At 47.6% G+C, this 20,016-nt stretch overlaps 1 protein-coding gene and 1 long non-coding RNA gene across 2 annotated transcripts; both read left to right on the top strand.

Annotated features, from left to right (window-relative positions):
• The first annotated feature begins 207 nt into the window (after window positions 1–207).
• LOC123651147 lies at window positions 208–1,670 on the top strand. Its single transcript, XR_006739647.1, has 2 exons — window positions 208–976; window positions 1,599–1,670. It is a non-coding gene; the product is annotated as an uncharacterized LOC123651147 (long non-coding RNA).
• Window positions 1,671–12,014: 10,344 nt separating this feature from the next.
• On the top strand, window positions 12,015–18,879 carry LOC118703952 (paired immunoglobulin-like type 2 receptor alpha). The gene is made up of 6 exons (XM_045571721.1): window positions 12,015–12,162; window positions 12,432–12,821; window positions 14,631–14,819; window positions 18,231–18,317; window positions 18,548–18,579; window positions 18,751–18,879. The coding sequence occupies exons 1-6, from the start codon at window positions 12,087–12,089 to the stop codon at window positions 18,877–18,879; spliced, it is 903 nt and encodes a 300-aa protein (XP_045427677.1). The 5' UTR covers window positions 12,015–12,086.
• The last annotated feature ends 1,137 nt before the right edge of the window (window positions 18,880–20,016 follow it).

Below are 20,016 nucleotides of genomic sequence, written 5' to 3'. Positions count from 1 at the left end.
TATATATATATATATATATATATATTGTGTGTGTGTGTATATATATATATATATATATATATATATATATATATATGTTTCTTTCTTTAAATTAATTTCAGAGAGGAAGGGAGAGGGAAAGAGAGATGGAAACATCAATGATAAGAGAGAATCATTGAAAGGCTGCCTCCTGCACACCCCATACTGGGGATCAATCCTGAAACCTGGGCATATGCCCTTGACTGGAATCAACCTGGACACTTCAACCCGCAGGCCAACGCTTTATCCACTGAGCCAAACTGGCTAGGACGGTACCTCGTTTTCAATGGTGGTTGCAAGAGCAGGCTCCTGGCATAGAAATGGCATCCTTGGTCCGGTGTAAACCATTGAGGGATTTCTCCTGCTGTTCAGCCGGACATCAGTGGTGCTGATGGCATAAAGTACAGTTCCTGGAAGCTTAGCTTCTCCAGTCTCCCAGCAGTATGTGGGCTACTCAGGATCCTTTTATTAATGCCCCTTACCCTTTAATCAGCCAGAATTGGCTTCCATTTCTTGAAAGAACTTGGATTAATCAGAGTATGTAATTATGTGCCTGTTAATCACAGATTCACATGTTAGATGCTATAATAGAAGTGAGCTGTGAGAATGTACAAGACAGACATGTAACTCAGCCTTTGTGGTCTAGAGAAGAATTCCACAGATATCTGAGTTGAGTTTGATAAGATGATTGTGGATTACCTAGGCACAGAGTCTCAGAAGGGCACTCCAGGCTGAGAAACAGTGATGCTCAAAACTACACGATATTTTCAAGTTGGGAATGGGCCGAGACAAGTGGTCAGATAGCCAAGTTGACCAAGAAGCTCCCTGAGGACTTTATATACCATGCTCAAAATTATTTCCTTGACTAGTAGCAGGGCTAGAGCCCAGGCCTCTCAATGTATTGATATATACTCTGAGGATAAGGCAGATGCCTGAAACCACCTGGGTATGGTTTTAGGTGAGTATTTCTTTTGAATTTGGCACCCAGCCTTGCCTGAACACTTAAGGAAGAGTTAGCTGAGAGTGACCATAGCCTGTCATGGAACCCGCTGACCTGAAAGAAGCCAGCATGCTGGATCCTCACCTTGCAGTCTCCTGAGCCTGACTCCCTTCCCTTAGCCCTTGCAACTCTGATCCTACTCAGTCAAACTCCCGTTCCCCTCAGGGACCTTGTTATCTCAAGTTCTCCCCAAAACAGCTCAACTCCCTTCCCTGTGTCTTCTATGGTGTAGTTAACAGGGAGTTGACAAAGTCTTGTCTTACTATACTGGGAAAGAAAACATTTTGTATCCTTTAGCTTTGACCTTGCTGCTAGAAAACTTAAGGCTAAATTTACTGCTCACATGTAAGTGGGAAGAGGAAGTTATTATTCTTTGTCTGGGGGTTTGGACCAAACTGTTCTACAATGATTAAGCTCCTCTTGCCTACAGCCTTATTCCCACATTTCTTCTTTGCTGTTGTGTTCTCTAAGTTTATTCTGCGAAGAAGTGTGGTTTTTCTCTTTCTTACTGCAGCTGTCCTTTTCCCACATTTGATCTCATCTGGGCACTTGAGTGGCCACATCATCCATGTGTTTGCAGGTGCCATCAGCAGGGTGTTACCCTGTGAATTGCTATGAAGAGAAGAATCAAGACTTTACAGAGGAATGAGAGGAAGAACAGGAAGTGTTGAGAAGTATCCTGCAATGAGGTAAGAGGGCTTAGTTTTCAGAAAGAAAATTGAGCAAGAAAAAAGGACAAAGGGGTGGATGCACGTTTAGAAAATAGGGCATTTAGTGTAAATATCAGGCAACCAGTATTGATTAAAGTCACAGTCTGGCCCTAGCCAGCTTGGCTCAGTGGATAAAGTGTCAACCTATGGACTGAAGAGTCGCAGGTTCGATTCTGGTCAACGGCATATGCCTGGGTTGCCTGCAGAAGGCAGGCAATCAATGATTCTCTCTCATCATTGATGTTCTCTCTTCCTCTCCTTTCCTCTCTGAACTCAATAAAATATCTTTTTTAAAAAAAAGAAAGAATATCTTACTCCCAAGTAAAAAAACAACAAAACTTTAAGAATAAAATAAAAATAAGGTCACACAGTCTGGACAAACTACTGTTCTTAATGTTGTGTGGAATACAAATAAGGGCACAAGGGATGGGGTCTGGCTTTGAGAAAGAGATGTGTGCAGGGCTTCACAAATAGAATGCTGAGTATGAGACAGCATCTGAGTGGTCGGGAAGGTAGGAGACTCGGGCAGTTATTAAAAAAAAAAACAATATTGGATAGAACTTCAAGGAGGAGAAAGTGGTCAACAGTTTACATACTGCTGCAAATTTGAGCAATAAAATCATGGTGTATGATCTTTTTATTTTTGCTGGATGTGATTTGCTAATATTTTGTTGAGGATTTTAGCATCTATGTTCATCAGAGATATTGGCCTATAATTTTCTTTCTTTATAGAGTATCTGTTTTTGGAATTAGGATAATGTTGGCCTTGTAAAAAGAGCTTGGAAATCTTCCTTCCTCTTGATTATTTTGGAATAGTTTGAGGAGGCTCTATTTTTAATCTTATGTTTACTTACCCCTGTTTCCTTCAGTTTATCAATATCTGTATATTCACTCCTGATTAATACAAATACTCTCACATCCCTTAATCTTACCCCATGCACCACCTCCATTATGTTGATACTGTCCAGAAGTTAGTTATGAGTTATATGAATACACATATTTTCCTTCTCTAATCTTTGTTTTTCCTCATTTTTATTGAGATATAATTTATATTTAGTCAAATTCATAGATCTTAAGTATGTAATTAATTTGGACAAATGTAAATATCCATATAATCATCACTCAATTCAAGATAAAGAACATTACATGACACTATAAAACCTCACTAGAGGGTATGCTAGAGGCAGCTAATCAATGATTCTCTCTCATCATTGATGTTTCTCTCCCTTCCTCTCTGAAATTATTAAAAATATATTTACAAAAACAAAACACACCAAAAAACAAATTAAAAAAATATTCATTACTAGAAGCCAGTGGAACAATGCTTGCAAAGCTGACAAACTAAAAAAGTTAAGAATTTTACACTTAGCTAAAGTATTATCAACTACAAAGGCAACAGATAAACATTTCAAATCTATACTAATAAAGGGGTAGTATGCTAATTAGACCAGATGTCTTCTGGATGACCTTCCGGACATTCTTCCTGAAAAAGCCAGGCCGGGCAAAGCCACCTGCCCGCGGTCCCAGGCGCCAGCACCTGTGGCCTGGGAGACGGAGAAACATCACCTGCCCTGTGGTCATGAGCGCCAATGCCTGTGACCAGGAGACGGAGAAAAGCTGCCCACCCTGCAGTCCCAGATGCCTGCGGCTGGCCCAGGTGAAGCCAGCCCAGTGGACAGAGCATCGGCCCAAGAAGTAAAGGATCCCATGTTTGATTCCGGACAAGAACATATGCCAGGGCCCAGGCCTGCGGCCGGCCAGAGGAGAGAATCCTGAGTCAAGGGTGTGGGGCCAAGGCAGAGGAGTTAGGGGCAACAGGCAGGCAGGCAGAGGTGTTAGGGATGATTAGGCAGGCAGGCAAGGAGCCAGCAGTCCTGAATTGCTAGAGGCATATCCAACTGTCAGTTTAGGCCCAAACCCCTATGGACATCCCCTGAGGGGTCCTGGATTGGAGAGGGTGCAGGCCTGGCTGAGGGGCCCCACCCCTCTGTGCATGAATTTCATGCACCAGGCCTCTAGGATGTAATAATTCAGGAAATATAGTTGATGTACTAAAAGAATGACAAAAGTCAAACATCACTCAAACAAAATATTACTGAAATGGCCCAGCAATTTCACTTTTGGATATTTATCCAAAGGAAAGGAAAACACTAAATTAAAGAGATATCTGGGCCCAATTGTTCATTGCAGCACTATTTACAATAGCCAAGACATAAAAACAATCTAAGTGTCCATCAATGGGTTAAATGATAAAGAAAATATGGCATGTATATGCAATGAAATAGTATTCAGCAGTAAAAAAGAGAAATATTGCCATTTGTGACAATGTAGATGGGCTCTGAAGATGTTATGCAGATGAAATAAGTTAGATAAAGAAAGACAATTAACCATATGATTGCACCTATGTCTTAAATCTGAAAAAAAAAAAAAAAGACAAAAATTAGCTCACTGATACAGGTTATCAGAGGTGAGGGTGGGGCATGAGTAACATAAATAAAGGGGGTCAAAAAGTACAAACTTCCAGTTAAAAAATAAGTAAGTTCTGGTGATGTAATAACTGCATGGTGGCTATCCTATATAATAAAAGCCTAAAATGCAAATTGACCAATCGCTATGATGTGCACTGACCACCAGAGGGCAGATTCTCAATGCAGGAGCTGCCCCCTGGTGAGCAGTGTGCTCCCACAGGGGGAGCACTGCTCAGCCAGAAGCCAGGCTTAAGGCTGCTGAGCGCAGCAGCAATGGCAGGAACCTGTCCCGCCTATGGTGCAGCAGCAGCACTAAGGAACACAGAGCCAAGTGGTAAGGAGCAGCAAGCAGACAGGCAATAAGGAGCGAGGGGAGCAAGGACTGTGAGAGAGCGCAGGCCAGGCTGAGGGGGTGCCTCACATCCCCTCCCCTGAAGTGTACAGATTTTGTGCACTGGGCCTGTCATCTATAATAATAAAAGCATAATATGTGAATTACACCAGATGTCTTTCTGGACATCCTTGCAGACAATCTTCGGGAAGAAGCTGAGGCTGCAAGGGAAGCCCGGGTCCTGGGTGCCAGAGGGAAGCCAGTGCCGGCAGCCAGGGGAAGGAAGGCCTACCTACTCTTGCATGAATTTCATGCATCGGGCCTCTAGTAGTAAATAATACAGTATTGCATGAGAACTTAACCAGCACCTCATCTCTGGAGTTAGATGAAGGCAATTGAATGGGGTCCACTGGAGAATCTGGGGACTCAGATTCAGAATCTGGTCAACCTTCAACTTTTACCTTCAACTTTTACCACATTCAAATCAATGGACCAACTGAAAGACTGTGATTAACAATTCATCATTGTTCTGTACTATGCCACTTGCTGGAGTGTGGTTTGAACATCTAGAAGTAGAATTTTAATAATCATTTTAGTCATACTGATTTTTGCACCTATAGAATTTAGTTAAATCTGAAAAATTAGTACCTACAAATAGTTCTCCTATGTTAAGTGACAGAAATGTTTAGGGAGTAAGGTGTCATCATTACAATAATATTATAATTAAATATGAGTTTAAAAGCCTTAAAAATTTTGGTTTGCATATTTTAAAGTTGCTAAGAGAGTAAATCTTAGAAGTTCTTGTCACAATGCCCGGACCGGTTTGGCTCAGTGGATAGAGCGTCGGCTTGGGGACTGAAGGGTCCCGGGTTCGATTCCGGTCAAGGGCATGTACCTTGGCTGCGGGCATATCCCCAGTAGGGGGTGTGCAAGAGGCAGCTGGTCGATGACTCTCTCTCATCGATGTTTCAAACTCTCTATCTCTCTCCCTTCCTCTCTGTATAAAATCAATAAAATATATTAAAAAAAAAAAAAAAAGAAGTTCTTGTCACAAGAAAAAAATTTGTAACTATGTGTGATGATGAATGTTAGCTAGTTATTGCAGTCAACATTTCACAATATACTGTATGTATACATTGGATCATTGTGTGGTAGACCTGAAACTAACAAAGTTATTTGATAACTAGAGGTCTGGTGCACAAAATTGGTGCTCTTGGGGGTAGAGGGTGTTCCTCAGCCAGCCTGTATGCTCTCCAATCTGGGATCCCTCTCACAATCCAGGATTATTGGCTCCCAACCACTCACCTGCCTGCAGCCTGATCCTAACCATTCCCCTACCAGCTTGATCGACACCTAACTGCTCCCCTGCTGGCTCAGTTGCCCCAACTGCCCTCCCTGCAGACCTGATCCCACCCAACTGCCCTCCCCTGCCGACCTAGTCACCCCTAAATGCCCTCCCTCCCTTGCCATCCTGGTCTCCCCTAACTGCCCTCCCTCCCCTGCAGGCCTGGTCTCCCATAACTGCCCTCCCCTGCAGGCCTGGTCCCCCACAACTGTCCTCCCCTGCTGGCCTGGTTTCCCCTAACTGCCCTTCCCTGCCAGCCATCTTGTGGCAGGCATCTTTTTTTTTAATGTGTTTTATTGATTTTTTTAAATATATTTTATTGATTTTTTTATTTTATTTTTTTACAGAGAGGAAGGAAGAAGGATAGAGAGCTAGAAACATCGATGAGAAACGTTAATCAGCTGCCTCCTGCACACCCCCTACTGGGGATGTGCCCAAAACCAAGGTACATGCCCTTGACCGGAATCGAACCTGGGACCATCAGTCCTCAGGCTGACACTCTATCCACTGAGCCAAATTGGTTAGGGTGGCAGCCATCTTTGACCACATGGGGGCAGCCATCTTGTGTGAGGGCATAAGGGTCAATTTGCATATTACCTCTTTATTATATAGGATTGTATATCAATTTAAAAAATAAAAAAGGGTCTTTTTAAAAAATATATTTTATTGATTTTTTTTTACAGAGAGGAAGGGAGAGAGGTGGAGAGTTAGAAACATCGATGAGAGAAACATCAATCAGCTGCCTCCTGCACACCCCCTACTGGGGATGTGCCTGCAACCAAGATACATACCCTTGACCTGAATAGAAACTGGGACCTTTCAGTCTGCAGGCCGACGCTCTATCCACTGAGCCAAACCGGTTAGGGTAAGAAGGTCTTTCTTGGGTTAGACATTTGATACATTTTCCCAATGATATTGTTATGGGGCGACCCGCAAGAGACGACCACCAGAGACAGAGATCAAAGTTTATGAGCCTTTATTAAGCTGGCCAGCGACTACCGTTACAGCACTTCACCGCGGTAAAGGCTGAACTGCAGTGCCAACCACAGGTGTTACAGCAAATTTATACCCAGAATCCACAAGAGGGAGTTAGGACAGTTACAATGACAACCCAAAGGTTACAAAAGCCATTTCAGCCGTTTCCAAGAAACTCAGGGCACAGGTGCAACGCCTGGGCAGGCTTGGCCAGAGGCTGAGCCACCTACCGCCCTCCAAACTCCACCTATCCAGTGTTTGGTAACCTGCTCCACCTCCCTGTCTTAAGGCATCCTGTCTCCAGGCAACAGAGGAGCTGGGCAATGTTTGCAGCCCAAAATAATATATTTCTGTTTTTGCTAAAAAATTAAAAATTAAAAAAATTAAATTAATTCAAATCCAAAAAAACAAACACAAAACACTGCATTATAACAACTTGTAAATTTTTAGCCTCACTGGTGAAATAATGCTGAAGAATAAAGGTGCGATAAATATATACCAGCTTAACTTTCCACTCTCCCGCCATTCCCCCCCCCCCCCCGCCCCATGTCCTTATCAGAGTTATTTTACCTTAATATGGCACAGTGTGTCACAGTCACAGCCACTTCTTCACAGCTTGGGTCTTAGGAACCCAAACCTGTGTCAGCTTTCAGTTCTTACAGAATTCTTTCATGAGTGCCAGGACCGGTTTGGCTCAGTGGATAGAGCGTCGGCCTGCGGACTGAGGGGTCCCGGGTTCAATTCTGGTCAAGGGCATGTACTGTGGTTGCGGGCACATTCCCAGTGGGGGGTGTGCAGGAGGCAGCTGATCGATGATTCTCTCTCATTGATGTTTCTCTCTATCCCTCTCTCTTCCTCTCTGTGAAAAACCAATAAAATATATATTTTTTTAAAAATTCTTTCATAAGAAAAAAAAAACAAAAAACACATTTTTGCTATTTATCACAGTTTTAACCTTTCAATTTAAAAGGCAAAAATGGGTGTTCTCTCTCTCTCTCTCTCTCTCTCTCTCTTCAGGGAGCACTCCAGTGCCATTCTCTTCCCTCTCTCCTTCTACCACAGACATGCATCATTGATGTTACTCGCTCTCTCTCTCCCTCTCCCTTCCTCTCTGAAATCAATAAAAATATATTTTTAAAAAACAACAAAGAAAGCCACAAGAATACAGCGAACATTTTTGTTCTCAGGGGAAATGGTTTTCGTTTTTGCCCATTGAGTATGATGTTGACTGTAGGTTTGTCATATATGACCTTTATTAGGTTGAGGTATGATCTCTCTATTTCAACTTTCTCAAATGTTTTTATAAAAATAAAAAAGGGTGTCGGATTTTACCAAATGTTTTTTCTACATCAATTGATATGATCATGTGATTTTTTGTTTTCCAATTTGTTTATGTCATGTATCACACTTGTTGATTTGTGAATATTGTACCAGCCTTGCATCCCCAGAATAAATCCCATTTGGCCTTTTTAATATATTGTTAGTAGGAGAAAGATAAGTATCACATGATCTCACTCATATGTGGAATCTAATGAATAAAATAAACTGATGAAGAAAATAGATCCAGAGACACAGGACCATGAACGGACTGATGAATTTCAGAGGGAAGATGGGGGTGAGAGGTGAGGAATTTATAGCCCAGAGACACAGACAGTGATGTGGCAAAGGCTAGGGAGGGCCGGTGTGGGGCGGAGAGGGTCAATTGGGGTGGGGGTGGGGGGGCGGAAGGACAAACAAAGGGGACATCTGTAATACTTTCAAAAATAAATTTAAAAAAATAAAAGAAACATTTTTTTAAAAAAGATATAGTGAATAAGAAACATCTTTAATACAATTGCAAGCCTCCTGGCACCCAGAAAGTGGGAGGGTCATCCTTGCCTGTTTCAGCTCTAACTTGGGGTCTGGGCGTCCCTCTACGAGTGTCACATGGCGAGTCTTCCCTTCTCAGAGGGACTCTGACTCCTGGAGGGCTCACTGCAGGCTTGCGGGCCCGCCGCCCCCCCACCACCACCCCCCGGGCCAGGATGAACCCTCTCGGGTCCCCTGCCCTGAGGGAAAACAGGGGAAGTAAAGAGGGGGACCTCAGCAGAGGCACAGACTATGGGGAAGGCCAGGGACCAAGACTGTCCCCCGAGTCTCTCCTCCTCTCCTGTCCCTCAGAGACGGCGTGTCACTGGGCCATGGCTCCCGGGCCTGCCCCACCTCAGGGACCGCACTCTTTGCTTCCCCAGTCCTTGGTGAGCAGCAGCTGAATGAGGCACAATGGTCACCGTTCTCTGCGAAAGGCTGTGGGAGGAGGGGGGAGGGAGGGAGGATAAGCTGGGAGGGTCTGGGAGCAATCACTGGGTTAAGCATCCAGCTCACAAGGCCCATAGACCTGAGGGAGGTTCACACGCCAGAGGAAGAGAGGAGATGGGAGAGCGGGAAACTCTTGGAGTGTCTGTTTCTCTCTCTGTGAGGTGAGAATGAAATTCCTGCATCTCACAGAATTGCTGTGAAAATTAAAGGAGCACACAAGGCAGGCCCTCAGTCAAACTCTGGTGGTTCTCAACCTCACTGGTCAAGGTGGGACCTGAGAGTGAGCATGTCTTACAAGTTCCCAGGTGGTGCTGGCCTGGCTGGTCAGCACTGCCATACCGGTGAGCGGTATGACTAGGTCATATGTTAGGTGTGTGCTTAACTTTTACGGAACGGCCAACGTGATGGTGCCATTTCACATCCCCCCGTGGTGTCTGAGAGTTCCAGTTGCTCCACATCCTTGCGGACAGGTGGTCTGATCCACTCTTTAATGTTAGTCATTTACCAGGTGTTTGATGGCACCTCATGGTGGTGGTCACTTGCATTTCCCCAATGACTAATGGTATTACCATCTTCTCATGCTTATTAGTTACTCATCTATCTGCTTTGGCAAAATATCTATTCAAATATTTAGCTCATTTTAAATTGAGATTTTATTTTTTTAATGTTTAAAAATATATATTTTTATTGAATTTTGAGAGAAAAGGAGAGGGAGAGAGAGATAGAAACATCAATGATGAGAGAGACTCGTTGATTGGCTGCCTCCTGCACACCCCACACTGGGGACTGAGCCCACAACCCGGGCATGTGCCCTGAGTGGCAATCAAACCCAAACCTCCTGGTTCATAGGTTGATGCTCAACCACTGAGCCACGCTGGCCAGGCCACCCAAGCATCTTTCACAGCCCAGAGGACTGAATGACGTTAAGCTCTGCGCCTCAACTTCCCTGTGGGTAAAATGGAGATTACAACACCCCCCACAGAATGTTGTAAAGCTGAAATGAGGCAACGGATGTTTCGTGACTGAGTCAGAGAAGAGGCCTCCATACAAATGTGAAACCTCTTTCCCAGGCCTGGCAGGAAGGGTATGAAAAGCAGACACACAGAGAGGCGGGCTGCCTGGCTGGCTGTGGGAGAAAAGGGGAAGAAACTGATTTAAAAAGCAGTTGGGCTGAAACCGGTTTGGCTCAGTGGATAGAGGGTAGACCTGCGGACTGAAAGGTCCCAGGTTCGATTCCAATCAAGGTCACTTCCTCTGATGCAGTCATGTCCACCCACTCCCACAGTCTACTCAGCAAGCTGATGCCAAGCTCACTCTGGGGAGCCATGGGCAGAGCCTCCTGTGAGTCACCTCCCGTCACAGGCTGGCAGTGCCCTCCAGTAGGGGTGGCCCCAGGGGCTGTCACTGGGTGACCCCATTACTGCTCTGAGCTTAACCCCCTCTGTCCAGGGAAGACTCTGGATTAGCCAGGGCTCCCACAGCGGTGGACGGGATCATCCAAGGAGCATTATAAAAGCACAGCCTCCTGCAGCTAGGCCTCAGAGCTCTGCATCTGGTGCCGAGGCCTAGAGACTCTGGTGCAACCAGCATCTGGCATCCAGAGGCTCTGGGATTCAGCAAGAGTGGGGATCCAGTCCTGGACCCACCACTTGAGGGCCATGGACTGGGCACACCCTCTCGAGCCTTGGTTGTCTACGTGAAGGGTGAAGTCAGAGGCCCTCAGAGCCACACCTGAGTTCTGTGGGTGAAGGCGTGGCTCCAGAAAGCCCACTCTCTGGGGAGATGGAAGTGTCAGCCCACACTCACCTCCCAACCCCAGCGAGGGTGTGAGCTGCAGAGGGAACAGACTGGGGCCTGCGGGTCTTGTTTCTGCCCGTGAATGGCAGGGGAGGGCGAGGGCCCAAGAGCCAGCTGGATGCCCCTGGGGTGGAGGGCATCTCCACCAGCGCCTCCCTCCTCCCCTCCCAGGGGCCCAGGCTGGACATACTCCTGGCTGCCTTTCCTCTCCTGAAAGAGCCTGAGCTGGTCCTGCTGCTGCCCCTTCCCCCACAGTGAGAGAAACAGGCTGAGAGGCACTCAGAGAAGCAGAGAAAAGGAGAGGGAGTGAGGGACAGAGAGATGGGACTGACTCCCAAGGAGATGAGAAAGTCCCTGGCAGAGACAGAGAGCTGAGGCGGGAGGGAGAGGTCCCGGCAGCCAAGGTCAGTGTTGGAGAGTGGGAATTTTTGAGCATGCTTCCAGAGAGGCCGTGGACTGTGCCCAGATAGAATTGTCAGTGCTGACACCAGGCCAGGCCTTGAGACAGGGTCTCATGGCCCCTTCCCAGCACGTGGGCCTTCTATCATAGATCACTGTCAGCTTTCTGAAGAACAGGATGACCCTGTGAACAACATGGCTGTCTCTGGCATGACTCTGATGTAGTTGGGAAAAACCGTTTTGTTGGGTTACTTGTTCTGCAAGAACAGGATGTGGTTAATGGGCTTAAAAGTGGTCCCACAGGAAGGGTCGCGGGTGCTCTCTGGTCTCCCTGCGTGGAGAAAGGCAGAGCAGTCGCCCGCTAGCTACTCGCCCAGCCGGCTTATAAAGGCTCTTTGCTTTTGCATCGGACTCGGCCCCCTGGTGGTCCTTGCAGATCTTGAAATCTGGGCATAACAGTCAGGACCACACCTGCCAGCATGACGATGGGGACGGGGCCATATCATGGCTCTTGGTCACTGACCACAGGGGAAGCTCTTCTGCAATATCAGAAAGGAAGCCAGATTGTAAAAGGAAGTGCTGCTCGTTCTGGGGCAGGCTGTTTGGGGAAGGCTCCCACCCCCCAGGCCTCGGAAGGAGCCTGATCCTGCCCTCCCCATGGTCAGACTAGCCTGAGGCCGCCCCTCCACCGAGCCTGCCCTCCGCTAGCTCTGCTTGTTGTCTCACTGCCCAGGAGAGCAAGGCGATGGGTCCGCCCCTGCTGCTGCCCCTGCTGCTGCCCCTGCTGCTGCCCCTGCTGCCGGCAGCTTCTCTGCAGGCTGGTGAGTGGCCAGGACGCCCTGGCTCTGACAGGGTCCCAGGGGAGCCCGGGAGGGGCTGTGGTCAGCCAGGCTTCCCACCTGCAACAAGCAATGGGCTGGGCGGGTCCCCCACATCCCTCACCCTCCTTTCTACCCCAAACCCAGCCAGAGGGACAGTCCTATTATGTGACATACTTCCGCCCATAGGTGAGGGCGCCAGATGGGCGGGGGTTAGCTTCTTGGTCCCTCCAAGTGGCTTCAAAGTCCCTCCCTTTTCCTCCCTCCTCCAGGTGGCTCAGCAGAATGCAAGTTAAACCCTACCCTTGGAGTCTACCTACCAAGGCACCTCTCAGCCCCTGAGGGTGGCTCCATCGACATCCCCTTCTCCTTCTGCTACTCCTGGCAGTTAGCCAGCGATCCCAACGTGCGTATATCCTGGCGATGGAAACACTTCCATGGAGAGTTCATCTACAACACAACCCCGCCGTTCACCCATGAGAATTTTAAAAACCGCCTCTCCCTGAACTGGACAAAGGGCCAGACGAGTGGCTCCCTCCGGATCTCTAACCTGCGGAGAGAGGATGAGAGTAACTACTTCTTCCGAGTCCGGTTGACCACACGGGACGATGGCGAGAAGGAGTGGCAGTCCATCGAAGGGACCCGCCTCACCATCACCAGAGGTGAGTCCCGCTGCCCCGGCCCCTGGGTCCTCGTCCAGGCTCCTCTCTTCCCAACCTTTCTCTCAGACTCCTCTCCCTGCCCCCGCCTGCTTCCCAGGCCTCTGCCAGCTTTTCCTTCTTCACCTTCTTCTCCCCCAAACTCAGGCTACCTTCCTTGCCCATCCTCCTCACTGCCCCCTCCAGACCCAGCCCCTACCCCACCCCCAGGCCTCAGCACCTCCCACCTGGTTATCTCCCTTCCTGCTCCAAGTGGGGCTGCAGCCCTGCCTCCTGCCTTCACCCCATGTCCTCCAGGTGGCCTTGGCTTTTACAGGATGTGGCCTGCCTTTCCTTTGTCCTGTGTCTGTAGGTGGAGTCCCCGCTGGCCCCTGTCAGTGTCCCACAGCCATGAGCTCAGCCTCACACACACAGGAGGGACCCAACAGCTGCCCAAGGATCTCCCACCCCTCCCCTCAGCCCCTGGTAACACCCCAGCACCTGTTGTCCCAATCTCCCTGCTTCCCAGAACATGACCCTCAATTCTCCCTCCCCAGTCCCATTTCTTTTTCTTTTCTTTTCTTTTCTTTTTTTTTTTTTTTTTTATGTATTTTATTGATTTTTCACAGAGAGGAAGGGAAAAGGATAGAGAGCCAGAAACATCGATGGGAGAGAAACATTGATCAGTTGCCTCCTGCACACATCCCACTGGGAATGTGCCCACAACCAAGGCACATGCCCTTGACCGGAATCGAACCCGGGACTCTTCAGTCCACTGAGGAAAACCAGTTTCGGCCTCAGTCCCATTTCTTTATTCTCCTTCCCCATCTCCCTCTTCCTTTCTTAATCCTCTTTACCTTCCTTGCCTCTCTCAGAGCTCCACCCCCGCCCCCAACATGGGAGCCTCTGTGCTGTCCCCTTCTCCTTCCTGCTCCCGCTCCTCTGTGCTGGTTGTTAGCCGCCCCTCGGCAGCAGCAGTGAGGGCAGTTCCTGCAGGCTGTGCACTGTGTCCGGCTGAATCCTCGGTATGCACTGCCCTAATGAGTCTGCACATGACCCCACAATAACAGTAGGTACTGCTATCATCTTTATGTTACAGATGGGGAAACTGAGGCTTGCAGAGCCTAAACACTGGCCCAAATTCCCACTGCTGGTGCAGACAGCATTTGAACCCAGTGTAACCCCAGAGCCTACTCTCTTAACCACTAGCCTCTTACCTCCTCTATTGACTTGTCCTTACCTATTTTTAACCCAATATGGGGTGTGCTGCATTAATAGTCCTTCCTATCTTAGTTAGTGAGGCATGGAATCTTAAACATAGGTTTTCCTGTCTCCAGGGCAAATACTGGGGGATTCCACTTCTATGAGGTACCTAGAATAGTCAAATTCATAAAATCAGAAAGCGGAATAGTGGTTGCCAGAGGCTGAGGAAAGAGAGAATGGGGAGTTGCCGAAATGGGATGGAGTTTTATTTTGGAAAGGTGTGTTATGGCGGTAAGAGTTGCACAACAATGTAAATGTTCGTACTGACTTAAATGTGGTTAAAATGGTAAATTTTATGCTGTGTGTCTTTGACCACAATAAATGGGTTGGTTTTTTTAATCCTGTGATCTAGTTATCCCTATTTGTAGGTGATGAAATGAGGCTCTGAGGTCACAGCACTGATCGGTGGTAGATTCAGGATTTGAACTGAGTAATGTGGATTCTCAGCCTTCCGCACTTCTCCTTGTCACTCCCCTCCTGGGGTAAGAGCTTCGGAAGGTTGCTCCCCACACCCAATGTTCCCCAACCTAGGGAAGAGTTTATATTTGCTTGTTTCTCATGTCTTCTCAGCCACTAAGAAAATCACCACGGACCCCACCAACACCATCACCCCTACCACCACCACCAGCACCACCACCACCACCACCACCACAGATGGCCTCAGTAAGGAAGTTGTGGTCAGCCTGGCAGTGGCCAGCACTGTGCTCAAAATCGCAATTTTGGGACTGATAGTCTACCTCTGGTGGAAGAGAAGCCAAGGTGAGCGGTCCAGCACCCTGCTCTCTCCCCAGGCTTCCCAACTGAGTGTTTCTCATAATCACCTGCACCAGGATTATTGCAGATCCCTGCTGGCATGAGGTCTAGTCTTGGGAATCTTCATTGTAAATGATCTTCTCAAGTGCTGTCTGAGAGTCAAAACCATGGCTCCAAACCAGCCCCTCTCCAAAACTTTTCTTGACTTAATCATTTCTCATCAGTCCTCACCTTTTTGTTCATGGAGAGGGGAGATCTGCCATGAAAAATTAAGGAGAGAGAAGAAGAAACAGAAAGTTGACTGAGCTCAACAAGCATTGGTGGGATACCTGTTTTCAAGGGCCTGACTTGTAATTAGAGATACAAGAGTAAATAAAAAAGAGACCCCTTCATGGAACTAATTAGGGAGGGCAAGGTAGGAGCAGTTGCCTGAAAGGCTTATAGATTCGTTTGGAAAGAGCTAAAGTAGTTGTGGTAAAGGAGGGGGTAACCAAGGAGGACTTCCCAGAGGAAGTGACACCTGCAAAAAAAAGTATCAAAGAATAAAAAAGAATTAGCCAGGCAAGTGGCAATTAGCTGGGTGGTGTAGAGATCACTGTTCTTTTAGGAGAAGAAAACTATGTGTGGAACTGTAAGCAGGTCAGTGCTATGGAGGAGGCAGGAGATGGGAAAAGAGGACTTTGTAAAACACATCCAAGAGCCTTAGATCCCAAAGACAATGTGAAGCAGCCAGATGGCCACCTCACTTGGGATTGCAGATACATCCCGTCTGCAGTGGAGGAACCGGACATGGGCCAGACTAGGGTCAGTCTAATGCAGTGGCAGCTTGAGTGGAAGGAGAGAGCCAGATTTTGGAAAAGATTAAGAAGGAACAAGTAAGATGTGGGGGTTGGATTGATGTAGATGTGAGGGAGCCAGAAGTCCCATGTTTACAGCTTGGGTGAACAGGCTGTGATGAAACCACCAAGTGAATTAGGGAACATAAGAGGTCAAAGACCATGGTTCAGGGAGAAAAATGATTCTTCAACTAGATGAGCATCAGCACTTATAACTATTAAGCTACAATAATTAAAGTGATACAATACTAGCATAAAAAAAAGATAAAAGATTGTAGGAAGAGGCTGTAGGGTCAAGCCTCAGATTGACCTGTGGCCCCAAACAAATCCCAGTTTGGAGGGCAGAGCTCTCCTAGCATAATTAAGCCTGACCTTGTAGCCCTCCCTAGTACCTTCCTGGGTAGCTAATGGGCAGTGGGAGGTGCAGCAAGTGCTGCCTAAACAAGGTGAAACTCACAAGAACATTGTAAACATGTTAACCACTACCCTTGTTTTGATCTCACTATAAAATAAAGCCTCGGCCTCACCCAGGCACAGGAGATCTAGCTGTATTCCCTTGTCTGTCATTTCTTTAATCTTCACTGCCCCTCCTCAGGCTCACCGAACCCTTGGCTGTGCTGGCACAGCACAAAACATAAAGTAATGGAAGAAAAGAAAAAATTCAAATATAGGCAGGATAAAAATAATAGTAGACCCAAATATATGCAGGAATTTCGTATGTTAAAAGGTAGCATGTCTAACCAATACATATTAGTAGAACAATTGCATAACCATTTGAGAAAAATAACATCATCTCCCTACCTTATCATTTGCACCAAAATAAATTTCATGAAGATCAAAGATTCAGAGAAGAAAAATAACCCTAGTACTGGAAGAGAGCATGTGAGACTATTTTATAATGATGGGGTGGAAATTTTCCTGTAGTTCTGGATAATGTTCATTTTGTATTTTAGTTGTATTTTTTTGAAATTGTTGTGCGAATCCCCAGTAGCTCGCCGTGATCGTATAGTGGTTAGTACTCTGTGTTGTGAAATTGTTGTGCGAGGTTGCAGTTAGGCGTTTACCTATGCCGCCATCTTGGTTTCTCTCTGCAAGTGATTCTGCACTGCAAAGTTTAAACACAATTTGTATGTAGTTGAACTTACAAATATTTTTACTCATGGCTTTTAAGCTTTATGTCTTACTTAAGGGGGGGGCCGGGCTCAGCAGTGGAAGGAGAAGGTTGAGGCATTGCAAGGAGTTCAAGGAAAGTGGAAGGAAGCAGAGGGAAAGTTAGGAAGAGAGGGCAGAGTGAAGGGGCACAGGGTGCAGAGACGAGCTGCTCTCCTGACTTGGTGTTGAGGACAAAACCAGGAGAGGTGGGGCCGCCTCAGGATGCCAGCTGGTGCCACTGAGTCCTAGGCCCTTCCAGCCTGGGTTTCAGCAGAGCTGCTCTGCTGCCCTGGTTTATCAGAGGGCGGTCTCAGAGTAGGATGGAGCAGAGAGCATGGATGGCACGCTGACCTGCTGTTGGTTCCTCTGCAGGTCTGTGAACTGGAGCCAGAGCCCCAGCTAGGTGAGTGTTCGTCTTCATAGTGAGACAGAGGGGCGGGGGAGGGGGAGGACTTAGGAAGCAGGAAGTATCCTTATGAGAACAGCGCTAGAAAGCCTTTCACAGCTGCTCTCATCATCGACTTTCCCATCCACATTTTCCTATGTGCCATAACAGGTCAGCACTTCTCTTACTGAGAACAGAGGATCTAATTACTCTCTCTGATTCTTTCCCAGAATGTCACCCTTTTCTCTTTCTCTGGTATCCCTTTTTCACCTTCTGTTGTCCCCCTTCCTAAATTTCTCCTTCTGTTCATCCTATTTTCTTCCCATCTTGGGCATCATCCTTCTGGAACACATCTACCTTTCCCACATTTTCCCTCTTTTTGCTCATTGTACTTTCTGCCTTTCCCCCTGGTGAGTGAGGTGCTCAGAGGAACCACAAGAATAATCTGCCTCCAGCTGCTCTACCTTCTGCCTTTTCTCAGAGCACCTTCCCCCTCAGCTCCCAGCCTGGCCTCCTCTCCTCTGTGCTGGCACCTCCTTCCTGCCCTGAGCACTGGTCCTCCTCACCCTCCCACCAGTTTCCTTTTCTCCATCCTTCCTCCCATTTCTACACTTTCCCTTCCCTAGACCCCCTCCCACCTTTCCTTCCTCCCTGACTTTTGCCAGCTGCCTTACTCAGGTCCCATCCCAGGACGGTGTCTCCTCCTGGGGACCAAGGCCTGACACCCACCCAGAGGCTGTGAGGTGAGCGTCACTGTTCTCCTTCTCCAGTTCTTACAGAGGCGATGCCAGCAGAGAGGACAGGAATCCACCCTCCGGTTTCCCCTCCGGTGCCCTTCCTACAACAGTGGCTCCCTACAACAGTCCTCCTTCAGGGGGCACTCAGGCCTCTCCCGGCCTACACCACAAACTGCCTCTCAGTCTTGTCCAGGCAGCCTCCTCTGAGAGCCTCAAACCATTGCCTACATCTTCTGAGTCGGTCCAAGCAGGTCGCAGAGCCCCCAAGAGAACCAGCCTGATGCAGGTTTTACTCCTTTCTGCCCAGCCTCTAACCCACTTCCCACCCTTTCCTTCCCACGCAGGGGATCCTTCCCTAACGCTGAGGAGGAGAACGAGAACATTGGGCATGAAGGTCAGTTCTACCACCACCACTCCCCTCTCTCCACCTTGGCCCTTCCTTCTTCCTTACACACTCTCTCCCCACACGTGCCCCCAGCGTTTTCCTCTTTCCCATGCCTCACCCCTCCCTCCCCCGGCCCCCGGTCCTGACCTAGCAGATGACCTCACTACTGAGCCCTCCGCCCATTTCTCTCCCCTGGCTGCCATGCTCTGATCCTGGCACTTTTTTTTTTTTTTCCCTAGGACTACATAGAAACTCCAAGTCGGACCCAAAGGTAAGAAATTGACTCGAGCCTGAACGAATTAAAGAGAAGCTTGGAGAAGAAGGGGTGGGAAGAATAGAGGGACGGAGGTATCAGCGGGGCACTCAGGTATGAGATCACTCATGTGAGATGAGGTCAGCTCCCCCTCCACTTCTAACCCCTTCTCTTTCTGTTCTCACACAGGCTGATGGCATCCTCTATGCCTCCCTTACCCTCTCCAGTTTGGCCTCCCCCTCACCGCCAGCACCTCCTGGCCCCCTTCTCCCCGGGAGCCCTCAGGAAGAGACCCTGTACTCTATCTTGGAGACCTAAGGAGCCCTGGCTGGTTTGGCTCAATGGATAGAGCATCAGCCTGTGGACTCAAGGGTCCCAGGTTCAATTCCAGTCAAGGGCATGTAGCTTGGTTGCGGGCACATCCCCAGTAAGGTGTGTGCAGGAGGCAGCTAATTGATGTTTTTCTCTCATCGATGTTTCTGGCTCTCTCTTCCTCTCCCTTTCTCTCTGTAAAAAAATCTATAAAATATATATATTAAAAAAAAAAAAAAAAAAGACCTAAGGAGTGTGACTGAATGATGACTTCCGAAGAGTAAGCTGCACAGAGGGATCACCACTTCCCATTATTCCCAGCTAGACACAGATGACTCAGAAGCCAGCAGGGGTCAAAGGCCACCAAGGACCTAAGAAAAATAGCCATCTGTTCCAGTTCCCTCTTCACCTCGTTCCCTTGCTGACAAAAATAAAAGTACCTGTAGGATTTGCCTGCATGCGTCTAAAAAAAAATTGATTTCAGCTTCTGTCCTTCTTGCCAAAAATAAACTACAATACATAGCTCATGCTCACGATCCCTTCTCTAGTGCTTCTGTTCAGTGACTGCAAGTGTCTGAACACTGTTAGGCAGCCTGTAACCCAAGGGCTGCCCTCCAGCCTAACCACTCTACTTCCCTTGCAATAATAACTGACATCATTTAAGCGTTTACATGCATCACCTCATTTAAATATAAGCAACCCTAGTCGAAACCGGTTTGGCTCAGTGGATAGAGCGTTGGCCTGCGGACTGAAGGGTCCCGGGTTCGATTCCAATCAAGGGCATGTACCTTGGTTGCGGGCACATCCCCAGTAGGGGGTGTGCAAGAGGCAGCTGATCGATGATTCTCTCTCATCGATGTTTCTAGCTATCTATCCCTCTCTCTTCCTCTCTGTAAAAAAATCAATAAAATTTATTAAAAAATAAAAATAAATAAATAAACATAAGCAACCATATATGGCATAGGATGTACTCATTTGAGACATGAAATGAAGAAGCAGAATGGTTATAGGTTCCCAAGGCCACACAGCCAGCAAATAGCGAGCCAGAATTTGAACTTACTCCTCTTCTCAATGTCCTTCTCCCAGGACTAAGATGTCATTGCCTTCCCAGATCCCTATACTGTACAGGACTCCCACGGAAAC

The sequence above is a fragment of the Pipistrellus kuhlii genome, unplaced genomic scaffold (genome assembly GCF_014108245.1).
Source record: "Pipistrellus kuhlii isolate mPipKuh1 unplaced genomic scaffold, mPipKuh1.p scaffold_m20_p_4, whole genome shotgun sequence".
Classification (NCBI taxonomy): domain Eukaryota; kingdom Metazoa; phylum Chordata; class Mammalia; order Chiroptera; family Vespertilionidae; genus Pipistrellus; species Pipistrellus kuhlii.
Note: the sequence above shows the minus strand (reverse complement) of the source record. Positions and strands in the feature narration are given on the sequence as shown.